The sequence below is a fragment of the Strix aluco genome, chromosome 16, assembly GCF_031877795.1.
Source record: "Strix aluco isolate bStrAlu1 chromosome 16, bStrAlu1.hap1, whole genome shotgun sequence".
NCBI classification, from domain to species: domain Eukaryota; kingdom Metazoa; phylum Chordata; class Aves; order Strigiformes; family Strigidae; genus Strix; species Strix aluco.
Genome location: NC_133946.1, coordinates 3676067 through 3689527, shown reverse-complemented (window position 1 = coordinate 3689527; position 13461 = coordinate 3676067). Strand labels below are relative to the sequence as shown.

At 45.0% G+C, this 13461-nt stretch overlaps 1 protein-coding gene across 3 annotated transcripts in view; it reads left to right on the top strand.

Annotated features, from left to right (window-relative positions):
* The first annotated feature begins 6633 nt into the window (after positions 1-6633).
* The window catches only part of QSER1 (glutamine and serine rich 1), a 46185-nt gene continuing 39357 nt past the window's right edge, over positions 6634-13461 (top strand). For 2 of the 3 annotated variants that reach the window (XM_074841672.1, XM_074841671.1), the window contains exon 1: positions 6634-6811. In XM_074841672.1, the coding sequence (XP_074697773.1) occupies positions 6696-6811 (116 nt within the window). In that variant the 5' untranslated portion in view covers positions 6634-6695. The remainder of the gene's footprint in view (positions 6812-13461) is intronic. The other variant, XM_074841674.1, reaches the window with a different exon arrangement.

Genomic DNA, 13461 nt, shown 5'->3' with positions numbered 1-13461 from the left:
GCCTTATAACAGGTTTTAAGTTTCTGATGCAGTGCCCACTTCATTTAGGAAATAAACACCTGTGATCGCTCATGTTGTTCAAGCAGCTTCAGTTTTCATTTTTCTGAAGATCAGCAACTACTGAGTATTGAATACATAAACATCTAGTATTTAATGTCAGATATCCAGCATGGATATGATACAAAGGAAAATATCTAGTAAGAGTTAAAATAAAATACTCCCTGTTAAAACTCTGAGTTTGTTCAAGAGCAAGGTTTTATTTAAGTTTTCTTTCTCCTACATGTCATCGCACATTTCTCCCACTTACCTTATACCAGTTCTGGTGCTTACTAGATCCCTTTATAAATCATCCAGCAAAAACGTGGCCAGCTTTCTTCTGAGTGGGCAAGTTGAATCAACACAAGTGCCTGTGGTGGCACCTTGGAAGGTGTGGAACCACATGACCAGCACTGGGAAAGTGAAGGAACTAAGGCTTTCCATCTCATTGCTGCAGTGAGATTTCTACCAGCTCAGTCATCACCTCAGAAGTACCATGGTTTCATAGATCAATTTTAGTTCAATAGAATGAATTCTGAAGATTTTACTTCATTTGTTTGTACATATACTCAAATAAATGCACAGAGTAGTATACGTAAAGAAATGCAAAAAAATAGAGTATTTGCTGTGAGGCTCCAAGCCCAAGTGTGCTCTTTGAAAGGCAGCACTTCCTTCCCTATTTATACATTTCTTAATGTCTAGCTTTGTGTTTAAAGAGGCCATGTGCCAGATTAAATGCAAAATTGTACCTGTTAAGGGACTGCGATTTTCTGCTTTGGTCAGAATCACAATTACAACCAAAAAACCAGTGATCACCGTCAGTGATTAATAAGAGGCCTAACCAAGACTCATGTTATTACTACATAATATCTGATCTACTTACCCATTGCGGCTCATGGAAGATACCACAGCCTAGCAGCACACACAAAGCCTGCATAAAGGCGCTGCATCCGTGATCTGTAAGCGGATGCCTACTGTCCATCAGTGTTCAACAGAGAAAGATGCTGCAGAAATTTTATTTTGTGCTCTTTTTAGAATTTGTTAGTAAATCAGACCCAGCTCAGCTTTGGCCTGAACTTCATCTGATCAGACATGTTGAAGTTATTTGAATGTTTTATTTTTGAAACATTAGTTTTCAAAAAAGAATGTCAAGTCTCTGAAACACTATTTTCAAACAATTGTGAAGGTTCATTCTCTCAGCACAAGGCTAACCGTTAAGCATTTCTAGAGCTTTTGTTGACAAATGGTTAGCCACTGAAAGCTAACCACTAAGATATTTGTGTGTGTTAGCAAACTATTTATGATACTGTGATAGTTCCAAAATAAAGTACTATTATGAACTGAAATACAATCCTTTTTGTCCACTTTCAACAACCAAGCTGTAATCTCAGACTTGCAGCATTAACCGCATGCCGTGCCTTTAACTACTTTCTTCGATCAACAACAGCTGAAGCTGCTGATCCAGCATGTGCATCTGACTATTCTTCCACAATCCCTTTCAGCCCATCAAAAATTGCCCTGAAGCATACCAAGAATTTTGCTGCAAAACCCAACAGTTTACAGACTTAGCTGAAAGCCTCTTAATGCAAGAAAAAAATATATTTTGGCACTTAAACATGAGAGAAGAGCCAGTAAAAGACCAAAACCAGGCATCATCTGTTATGGAAAGATGCAGGAGAGGAACAATACCCTCTGTGGAAGAAGAGGGCATACGGGGATAGAGATACACTGGAAAAGCCTCGTAGAGCCAGGTTTGTTGTACCTGCAGTAAAAAGGATGCCAAAAGCACAGGCAGCAACTGCTGGCCCTGTGAAGAATCACTCCATTCAGTAACACCTGCTGCTGCATGCACAAGGATTTAACATCTGTGGTACTGTTAAAGCTGTAACATACCATGTAGCCTTCTGCCTGGCCAGTCTTGTACATATACAACATACAAAATACTCACTCACACTCAACTAAAGACTGGCTGGCATTCTTCTGTTAACATGAGTAATAATAATATCACACTAAGCAAAAAAAAAAAGTTACAAAACAAATAAATCAGTTACAAATAAATCAACACCAAGTGTGAATTAGAGCATTATTCTGGCCCTGGATTTGTGATTAATATATTGGTTTTAATTATGATCAAATCACAGAAAACTGCCAACTATCCATTAGCTTGATCCTGTATTTCATTTGGCATACAGTCACTTTAAACATAAAACTAGACCTCAAAAAGCAATATTGCCATTCAGCATTGTGTAACATTAGATAATTTAAACAGAAAGAAGGAAATAGGAAAGTTTCCCTAAGGGGCAGTGTATATTAGCTAACAGAGTTCTGCAACAGAGCTGGCTTGATTCTGGATGAACTGGCATTTGGGCAGAGAAGCCTGTTACTGTCCGCAGGGGTATATCCTCAAGCACTCCTAGAGATTTTTATACTGAATATATCATGAGTCAAGTCAATATCTCATCATCAGAAGTAAAAGTTCCCTGCTCTTTCCTGTCATCTCCTTCCCTTCCCAGCTGCTGCTGGCTGCACACTAACACTGCTTGCCCTGAGCCAGCACTCATTTGAAGCAAAGTAAGCTGACTCAGCTCAGCAAAATTACAGAAAAATTACCTCTGGCAAAAAAGTAAATGTTCTTTTGCCAGTGGAGCTAATTTACTGCTCACCTTGTGGCCAGAGCACTTTGCTAGGAGCAGGAAGGTGGAGCAGGACGGAGGGAGAGTAAGGCCTTCTCCTTTGGCTGTCAGCAAGCAGCTGAGGCAGCCCAGCCCTGCCACCACAACACACCTGTAGGCAGCAGCACAGGTTGCAGCTTTGAAGATCACTCCTCAAACCATAGGCAGAGGATTCCCATTCAAATGTTACCTTAAGTACTTAAATCTGTCTCCTAACCATCACATGACATTTTTGATTCTGTAAAGGATTTGTTACATCATTGTTCCATGTGGAGACTTCATTTGGGGAAAGAAATCAGCAACAAAAACTCAGTACTCCCCTGGGCTGGTGTGCTGCACAGGTTGTATCACAGTACTGTGATTTAAGATTTTGCTCTTAGAGTGAAAAATTCTATTAGCTTATGTTTCAGTAAAATATTTTTATTATATTACATTCTTGACTTAAGAGATAAGCACATATAACATCACTACTGGCTATAGGCACTCAGTTACGAATGACACTTCAAAGGCATTAAAGCCCACCAAAGCTCAGTTCCTAAATAGCAAGTAATAGTCGCATTTGAAACAGAAGCATTTCTTACTAACACAAGAATCAAAATATTTTCAACATTCAGAATCATGAACTTGTCTAATATGACTTCTAAATATACATCTTAATATGTACACTTCAATCTACATGTTAAAATTAAATATGTAATTGAAAGAATCTATCAAAGGATTTTTTTCTATCACTGACAAATCTTTCAGAAAAACTGTAAGTATCATGGATACTAGGACACTGTAAAAGCACTTACTCTAAACAGACTCTCTTGTCGTCTTAGAGAACAGTGTTACAAAATATCTTGTGGTTACAAAAAGATAAAATGCACAAACCTCGAGGTATCTTTCCTAGACAGAGGACAGCAACAAGCAACAGGGATCAGTTTAATGAGAAAACTGTGGAAGTCTCACCAGTTGGTCTCAGGACAAGTAAATTTATCTCACACACAAGAAAAGCAAACCACTGGATAAACTGACTTTATCTGGTGCTTATGGACATTAGCGATTAAGTTTTCGGTCTACTCCACCTCTATTAAAACCACGCAAAAGAAATTAAACTTAACAACAGCTGTCACAATTTCTGTTTCACTCCACTATTTGATTACAAGAAAAAGGATCTACTCCAACAATGTTCAGGGAAACACTGTCTCTGTGGTATATTGACAATTAGTCCATTTAGTGGTCTAAACTTATTGTGTATGCTTCCCTGCCTGTAAATCTGGACTGGTGCTTGTGATTTCTCACGTAACATGATTTTACACCCACGTATCTAACAGTATTAACGCCCCCCTCCTCTTTAGAGAAATACCCTGTAATGAAAATACACAACATTATGGTACTCTTTAAAGTTCTTGTTGCCATTACTTGAGAAAAATGAAACAAAACACTAGCAATTTTACATTTTATTAATATGTCATTCCAAATTTGTGGCAAGAAACTTTTAAGGTAGCTCCACACCAACATGCTTGCTCTAGATAACCAAACACTACAACTAGGTGGAAAATGCATTTTGTATCACTTAGATCCATGTATGGCCCTTCCCTCAGGCCCACTTGAGGGAAACAATGCGCTCTAAGTGTAATATTATAATGGAAATTAGGAGAGATCCTGCAGGGAAATAAAAAACTGTAGGTTCTTCCCTGCTGGAAATGCTACTTTCAAGAGTATCAGCAGAATAAGTGCTTCATCATTAGCATAAAACTGGAGTAATTTTCTGTCATCAGGCCTCGTTCATATATAAAACAGTAATCTTCATGTTTCCCAGGGAAAGGTCTCCCACCCCCCACATACTCTCCTCCAGCTGCAAGCAATACAGGTGCTAACTTATGCAAATACAAGGAAAACTCACTCTGCTGGTTTCTGGCTTTGGTAGGCTTCTTTTCTTCTTCTCCCTCCTCCCTCTGCCCTGGCCTCTGGGTGACTTTGCTCACTCTCATCCGTGCTGATGACTTTCACACTTACCTTTCCCTCCAGATACAAGGCTGCATTTATTTCTATAGTTGACTTTGTTGCTTCTTGAAACTAGGCATGAGAAAAGCAGAATCTCAGCTTTTCTGCCTAAAGTCTCTTACTTCCTGCTTTCTCATTTAATATTAACCACTTTTTCATTCATTTTTTATTATTTTTTTAGCATCTAATCTGATTGGCTGTAGTCAAGTTTCTAAACTCTGTATTTTACTACAAAATTCATTTCACTCTGCGGTTCGATGTTGCCTGGAGTACTACAAACTGAATCTTCAAAAGACTTAACTTACTCATTAGCATACACCTTCCTCTTCTAAGCAATGCCTTCAGGTGCAGTCACCCTCTTTTCAAGTGCATATTCCTCATCTTTATCTCTGAGGCACATTCCTCCTGCTCACCTCGGCCTGCAAGGAAAGCAAGACACCATAGTTCCCCCACCATCCCCCTGCCCCATTTGGATGTCCCCTCTGCCCCTACCCTATTCTGTGCAGCTGGTGCCCATTTCCCTTAATCTTTAACTTAACAAGCACGCAGCCAAAGATATAGGAACTTACTGTCTGTGCACCAGCTGGCTTAGATTGCTCTAAATACTTAAATATTCTTTCTGTCCCTTCTTCTTGCTGTTTGACTTTTGGCCTATTCAGACTCCAGGCCTGCAATGACTTACTGATGGGGAATGCCTAAGTCTTTTGGAAAGCTCTGATATATCTATATGTATTAGAGACTTTTAGCTTGTAGAAAGAAAAAAAAAATAGCTAAAGGGCTGTGCTTTTACGTAATTTAATCTCTATAAAGCATCCTCAGACCGATGACCAACCTAAACCACTGAGCACCGGCATGCTGGAGCTTGCAGCAGCAAAGCAAGGGCTCTTGGCCCTCCCGAGGGCAAACACGGCGCTGAGCTTCACCCGGTAACCCCCAGCCCCACCGAATTTCCGCGCCCATCCCCGGGGCTTTTTTATTTTATAACCCCTTTAGTTCGACTTTTCCTGTGAGGAGGGCGGCGGGCCCCGCCGACGGGGGAGGCGCCCGGCAGCGCCGTCACCGGAGGGTGACGCCGCTCCCGCCCGCCCGGACGCCTCCCCCCGCGGCGGGGCAGGGCGGGAGAGCCGCCCTACAAATTGCTTTACAATGCGCGCCCGGTGAGGCGGGCCGCCGCCGCGGGACGGCGGCCGGGGCAGGGCGGCTGAGGCGGCTGTCGGCCTCCATCTTGTCGGTGGCGACCGCGGCCCCGGAGGCCGCGGCTCGCGGCGCTGCCCGCCGCTGACGCCGCTTCCCCTCAGCGGGAACAAGATGGCCCCGCCCCGGCTCCTCCAACAAAGCGCCAGCGCTTCACTTGACGCGGCCCCGCCGAGAAACCGGCCTCCCCCCACCACCACCCCGCCTCACCGCCCGGCCCGGCCGTCCCCGCCTTCAGCCCCCCCACCCCGCCCCGGTGGCGGCTACCGCCCCCCGCCAGGCTCCCCTCCAGCCACCGCCGCCGCGCTTCCCTGTCAGGCCGCGGCCGCCCGTTCCCAAGTCACAGACCTCCTCCTCCTCCTCCTCCTCCTCCCCCCGCCGCCGGCGCTGCTGGCGGCGGCTCCGGCGGCGGCCCCCTCCGCCGCGGCTTCCCTGCCCCCCGGCCACGGAGCCGGAGCCCGTGAGCCCCAGTGCGCGCTGGCGGGGGAGGTGCATCCTGGGAAAGAGCAGCCCGACATGGGTCTCCGCCTGGCCGCCGCGCAGCCCCCGCCGCCGCCGTGCGCAGCTCCCCTCAGCCGCCCGCCCGCCGCCCGCTGCTGAGCGGGAGGGGAGGGGAGCGGAGGCAGGGCAGGGGGGCCGGGACGCGGCGGCCTGGCCCGCGCCGGGGAGGGGGCCGCGGCGCTGCCCGCCCCGCATGAGGCAGGGGGGGGGGCCGCTCCCACCCGCCCCGCTCGGTCCCCGCCGCCGCCCTGCGCGCAGGGCCCCAGCGGAGCCCCCGCCGCCCCGGCCCCGCGCCCTGCCCCGATGATGGACAGGAACTACCCGACGACCCCCAGCTTCGCCGACCCTCTGGCCCCGGCCGCCGCGCAGCCCGCCGCCTCCTGGGCCTACGAGCGGGGCGCCGGCAGCCTCAAGCCCAGGTGAGGAGGGTCCGTCGGGCGGGTTGGGGGGGCTGCGGCAGGAAAGGCCGGGGTCTGGGCCGGGGCCTGGCCCGCGGGCGGCCGGGCGGCGCCCCGAGCGGGGGAGGCGGGCGAGGGGCCCCCGCTGGCGGGGCAGGGGCAGGGCGGCGGGGGGCGTCCCCGCGGCGCGGCCGGGGCCCAGCGGCGGGTGAGGCCGGGCGGGCCGCGGGGCGGGGGGAGCGGGCGGCCGGGCCGCGTTCCGCCGGGCCTCCGCGTCTGGCGGGGGGTTGGGGGCACGACCGCCGAGCCGGGCGGGCCTGGGGGGGCGGCGGCGGCCGGAGCGGGCTCCCCGCCGTCCCTGGGCGCCGGCGGCCCTCGGCGGCGGCGGAGCGGTCGGTCTCCCCGCGCGGGGTGCGCCGCCGCCGCCGCCGCTCTCCGCCCCGGAGGCTCGCGTTGGGCTGCGGAACGGGTTCAAGAGTTCACGCGTCCCTGCCCGGCTCTGGGAGGGGAGCGGGGCTCGGGGGCGGCGGCGCGGCGGGGGGAGCGCTCCTCCTGCGCGGGGCCGCGGGCACCGGCGCTGCCCGCCGGAACAATGCTGCCTCCCGGGCGGGCGGCGGGGCCCTGGCACGCCGGGGCACCGGGCGAGCTCGCCCCGCGCCGGCGGACGGCAGCCCCCGGGCCGGCGGCGGCCAGCGCCGCGCGAGCATCCCCCCTAGCCCGTCGTTTCTCCGTTGTTTTTCGCTCTGCTGGGGCTCGTTAACCGCGTTCCTCTCGAGCGTGCGGAGCCTCCTCTCAGCTAAAACTTGAGCGACAGTCCCACGGAGAGTTCTCTAAAGTTCCGGAAAGTGCGGAGAAAACACAGGATACCTTACTGGCTTCGGGTTGCGTTTTGTTTGTGTATCTCTGCCAACTAAGATGAGTATTTTCTAGGTGATGAGATTTTTGTTATCGCCTGCCTTTTATGTCTCTAGCTTGATATAACTGCAGTTCTAATGTCGACAACGTTTAAAGGTAAAAGTCTCAGGCTAAAAATACACCGTCCAGATAGGTGCGCCTATAGATGACTTTTCATTCTGTCCTGAAAGTGGTCAGGCGTGTATTCTGATCTATCTGATAAGATTAATAGATTATCAAATCAGAAGAGCTGTTGCAATCAGCTAGTCTGACCTCTTCATAATGCAGGCCATAGGACTTTTGCTTTTTTTCCAATCTGTGTTTGAAACTAGAGTTTGTTTTTTAGAAGGTGCAGTTAAAAATGTCCAATGAGGCAAAATTCACCACAATTCTTGGTTAAGTATACAAGTGACTGATTCGTATTTTCTTATTTCTGATATAAAGAGGGCTGCCTGTAGTTTCTAGCCACTGAATCTTGCTTATAGCCTCATCGACACTGAATATCCCATTATAACCATGTTTTCCAGAGTATGAATTCTTATGAATTTTGATTATTTTATTGCTTTGTTCTTTTTATTGAGAAAAACAAGTAATTTTCTGAAGTTTGTTACCAGACGTTATATTTTTGGTTTGGTTTGGTTTTATTTGGGGTTTTTTTTGACTTTACTACTTCAGTTATTCTCTCCATTTTCTCCTGGATCCCCTCCAGTTTATTGCCACCCTTCCTGAATTGTGGATGTTGCATTTTAGAAGCAATTAAGTCAGTTTTAAGTAAGAAGATAATAGGACCTCCCTGGGGTGTGAGGCTCTAGATTCCTCCTTTCACGGAGAATTACAAGGACAGTTAGTTGTTTTGGCCAAAGCCTTGCTCCATGAAGCTACGTTTAGCTGGGTTCTCTACAGAGTTGCCTGCATGGCCAAGTAAGGTCTCCTACGGTTCTTTCTAATCTTTCTTCGTAATCGTTGAAATACTTTTGGTCATGTTGCTATGTTGGTTTCAGTGGAAGTCAGTGACATGTCCTTTCTGTATTGCTTTCTCCAATTCTCATCATCTATTGAGGATTATGCCATATATTCCATGAGGAAGGTTTGGATTTTCCAGGTCATTTAAGAATATGTAGTGCAGGAGCAAGAGCGGATCCCTCTGGGATCTTAGAAGAAACAGCTTCTTGATGATTATTTTCTATAATCAAAAGAATCCCCTGGTTTCAAAACATAACTTGAATCTTTTAAAAACTACTCTCTTGATGCAATATTAATTGTATATTTTGGAAATTCCTTAATTGAAATGGCATGGAGAACAGTCCCAAGACAAGTACCATGCAGAAGCTTATTGGATCAATGCCTGCTACCTTTACCAACCATATTGTTAATCAAAAAAATCAAATTAGTATTACTGAATCTATTCTTGATATGACAGTATTCACATGGTACTTTAGGAAGCAATGTCAATAACTTGCATTTGGTTCTTAAAAGTTTCATGTCAAGGCTGTGTAGATGGTGATGAATGATGCATTTTAAACGCATTGACTGAAATGTTTAACTTTTTTTTTTTTTTTAAACTGTAGCAAGGGCAGGGAAAATATTATGAATCAGACTTTGTGCTTGGAGTTCTCCTGTACTGGATTGTTAGAGTTCATGTCATTTTAGTAAGAATTAAAATACCCTGTCTTTGGCAAGGTTTAAAGATTTGAACCATGTTGGACACAACATTAAATACAGCCTGGGCTGGCAGAAGATGTTTCTGGTTCCTCTATCACTGATAGCATTTGTCTTTGTATGGATGGAGCCAGTTGCTTGGGAATTGGGACATAAGAGTCGTGCCTATCACTACCAAGGCTTGTACCAGCCTGGAAGCAAATCGTGAAGGTATAGACATACTGTCAGGGAAATACGCTGTCAGTGTTCTTGACTTGTATTACAGATCACTTCACATTTTTCAAAATGGTGTTTTTGATTATGGTTGACAGGTAGTCATCTAAACAGCTAAAGCTGCATTAGCCTGATGTTAAATTAAAAAAATGTGTGTCATGTTCATCTGGTACTTGCTTGAAAAGAATTCAGCCTTTAGGTGATGTAGATAACAATATTTCATTCAGATTTCATTTCATATTTATGCTGTTGCAGGCTGTGTCATGGCAGGCTATGTTCCCTTTGTGTGGAGAGCCATGTTCACAGTTTCAGCTCATCAAAATGATTTCTCCTCCCTACAAGCGTTGCTCCTGTCTTCCTGCGCTTAACTTCAGCCATCTGGTTTTTATCCTGCTCCTTATTTCTTGCAGGCACTGTTTTGTCTGTGCAATGGCACTATTCTTATCGACTGAAAGGAAATGTGTGGTGAAGTATTATAAGGACATTGCTACCAGGCCTGCTGTGACATAACTTTTCCCATGGAATAGGAAAAGATAGTGAAACGGGGATGGGAGCTGATGGAAATCACTTGAATCACTCTGTTAACTGAGCAGAAATCGCTCCCACTGAAGAGCATGCTTGGACAGTGCAGCCATTGCAGCCCTGTAGCAGGAGGCAGAAAGGGGTGCTCCTGTCCTCCACGTTTCCCTTCCCCCACCCCTTACATAGGCTGTCAGCATCATCAAGGAATTTGTGGTGGTTGTATGGCACACCGCCACTTCTGACCTTTCATCTGTAGCTGTTAGAAAACCTTGCTCTGTGCTGAAACTTCTGGTTTTGTGTCACAGTCTAAAGCTAGTCCTGTATTGAATAGCGGATAACGTATGTCGTGCTTACTTGTTACTTGCTCAAGAAAAACATGGTCTTCAGAAATATGGTGAATGTGTAATAGTTTGAGAGACTGTCGTTAATTGCTTGGAAAGAGAAATGGAGATAGGTGATAACGAATGAGGTTTCTGGTTGAGTATGTGTCTAACTTGGTATTTCTAGGGTTTCACTCAGAGAAGGGTTTTTACTAGTGGAGGGACCTCACTGTTCTTGTTTGGTTTTTACAACAATTCTAAGACTCAGATCTTCTGCTATATGTGATTGAATGTCAGCCACAATTATTTTGTCATTTTAAATTTTACAGCAACTGCTGTGGTCTCTGATGTTTCTTTATGCCTGGTAGTTATATGGGGTTTTATATCATTTAATTCAAGATGGTTCTTTACAGTAGATAACACTGACATTTGGTTAGTGCAGCCTGTATTTATAGCAGCTAATCTAAGATAATGAGTTGGTTACAGTGATAGTTCACATCCAAAGTTACATAAGTGGGAGACTTAAACTTTTATGATAAACAGTTATGATGATTTTTTTACCTTGTATTTTTGCACAGCTGTCAAACTGCTGCTTATTGTAACGACTGTATAATAATTGTGATTTAGTTAAGGTTCAATTTTAAATTTAATGGATTTTTGCATAGCTATAGAAACTCTAAAAGTGCAGATAATGTGTTTTAGAAAACTGTAGAACATTTTCTTTCATGAAATGAAATTGTTCTGAGAGGTAAAACCAATGTTTGTTGTTAAACACATTTCCTACAAAAAGTTCCCTATGGCGTAGTATTTCCAATGTTGAAAGGTAAATCTCATAAACTGTGAATATATTTAGAACATTTGCTATTAAAAGGCACAGAAGGATTAAATAAACTTTATAAATGTAGACAAATTTAGGTCACTTTAAAATCTTAGCAAACTTTCTGTCATAGTTTATATCTAAAACATTTATACATACAAAATAAAACACAGGTAGTCCATGGTGTGGCACAAATAACCTACAGGATTTTTGTCGGTGGTCTTTTCTTACATTTTTTTTTAACTTTCTTGTTTTAACCTGTATTCAGTACACACTGAAATAACAGCTGTGACAAGGTCAAAGATTGAATGAACAGAGAGGCTGAACACATTCTAGCTGTATGCCCCATAGCTTTTCACAGATGCAGATGTATGGGTGTCTTGTAAAATCTTTGCTAAAGTTTCAAAATGAGCCAGATAGGCTTGTTTGAAATTATGTGCCGCTTACCTGTCTAAGATTTAATGACAATTTTACATGAAACATTTTAAGCATTTTATGTCACTTTGCTTCAGTGAGAAATGGTGACATAGAACAGTGTGCAGAAGGAACAAGTTGAAACTTAGTCTGAGGGTGCAGTTACATGAGACGGCTGAACTTGCTGCTCAGGCTCACTGCTGCTGAAAGGGGCTCTCTTCCTCCTCCCTTGTGTTGGCTCTGGTGTTTGTGCAACTGCACAGGGAGCTGGTCTAATTTGTTAATCCATGAGAAAATTATCCTGACCGGGAAGGTGAATAGCTTTCTCTTGAGTAGGCAAGCTGTGCTGGTGTACCTGTGCTGTCAGACAGGAGTCCAGAGGTGGCACCGGGGGATGAGCAGGGGGCAGAGCTGTAAGGAGTGAGCTGTGTGGCCTTGGCAGGGACTCTGCCCTGTGGTCCTGGGCAGCTTTTAGGTGGGCTCAGCCTTGCCATGTCACTGCCTTCAATGAGCGTCCCACCCAAATTGTGCTACCTCCTCCCTACCAGGAGCACTTAGTAAGCGTCAGTGTTAGCTGAGTGCTTGCCCTCTCGAGATCACCTAGAATGGTATTTCAGATGTGAGCCCTTTCCCATGGAGCCAACAGCTTCAGCACAGGTTACTGAATATGTTGTTCTGACAGAAAAGGATTTTGTATCCTTCCAGCTATGCAGAAAATCTTTCAGTCCCACATGTGTATTCTACTTTTCATCCTGTTAACTTTAATTGTAGGCGTTTACTTTATACCACCAGAGAACAACCTTTTCTCTTTGTTTCTTCTGTACTTTTGCCCACCTTTTATTTTTTCTTGAAGATGCTGTTGATTCTGGCATGATGCTGTCATAGGAAGGAGGTTGTTTTTAGAAAAATCTGTGTTCCCATCAGGGAAAAAACACCTATTACTGGATTATACTAATTCTAAACAATACTAGAGCTCTTATAGAGTGGGTGTATTTTCCTTGGATTTTTGTTTCTTGTATTTTGTCAAAGCATTCACAAATTTGCATATCAAAAAGTTACTTTATATGATGAGTGCCTATTCCATACATTAAAAAAAGAAACAAAAAAAAAACCCCAAAACAAAAACCAGTTAAAAGGCAGCACATTAATAGTCTCACTTCAGACCTTCCTTAGCAGCCTTAAGTGTGACAAAAATAACTTTGAGCAGCATGCAGAGTTCAGCCTTTCCAGCACGGCATTTCTTGCTGTACCATGCAAGTGACAGAGAAAGAAAAATTCTTAGAATTTTTAAGCAAAGAGAAATAATGTGCTTAGAGAGGATGGAGCTTTTAGTCATTAAATACTAGATTTACTTATCTCACTGGGCAGATCTCATAGTTTTTTGGTTTTACTTCTGCTATTCTCTGTCACCTCTTCTTACATTACTTCCTTGTTTTATTACTCTGAAGGGACCGTTAGGGATGAATGGACACTTAGAGCATCCTCAGCGCCTCTCTGACTGTGGGTTACAATAAATAGGGGCAAGGGACTTTTATTCCCGAATCCCTGCATACTTGAAGTTTCATATTCAGAACAATTCAACGAGAGCCTATGTATGTTTAGGCAAGCTTTTATTTGCCCATATTGCTTTTCTTGTTTTTCATCTTCCTTCTACATGCCTACCTAAGCATGCTTGCTTAGGACTTGTGTAAGTGTAACCAATTAGACTCAGCAGGAAGAAGGCACCCTTAGGCATCCTTATCTTAAATAGTATTTACATAGGAGGATACTAAGGAACATTTATTCCTTAATAACCCTATATGAATTATACTTGGGGCTGTCATACATCTAGA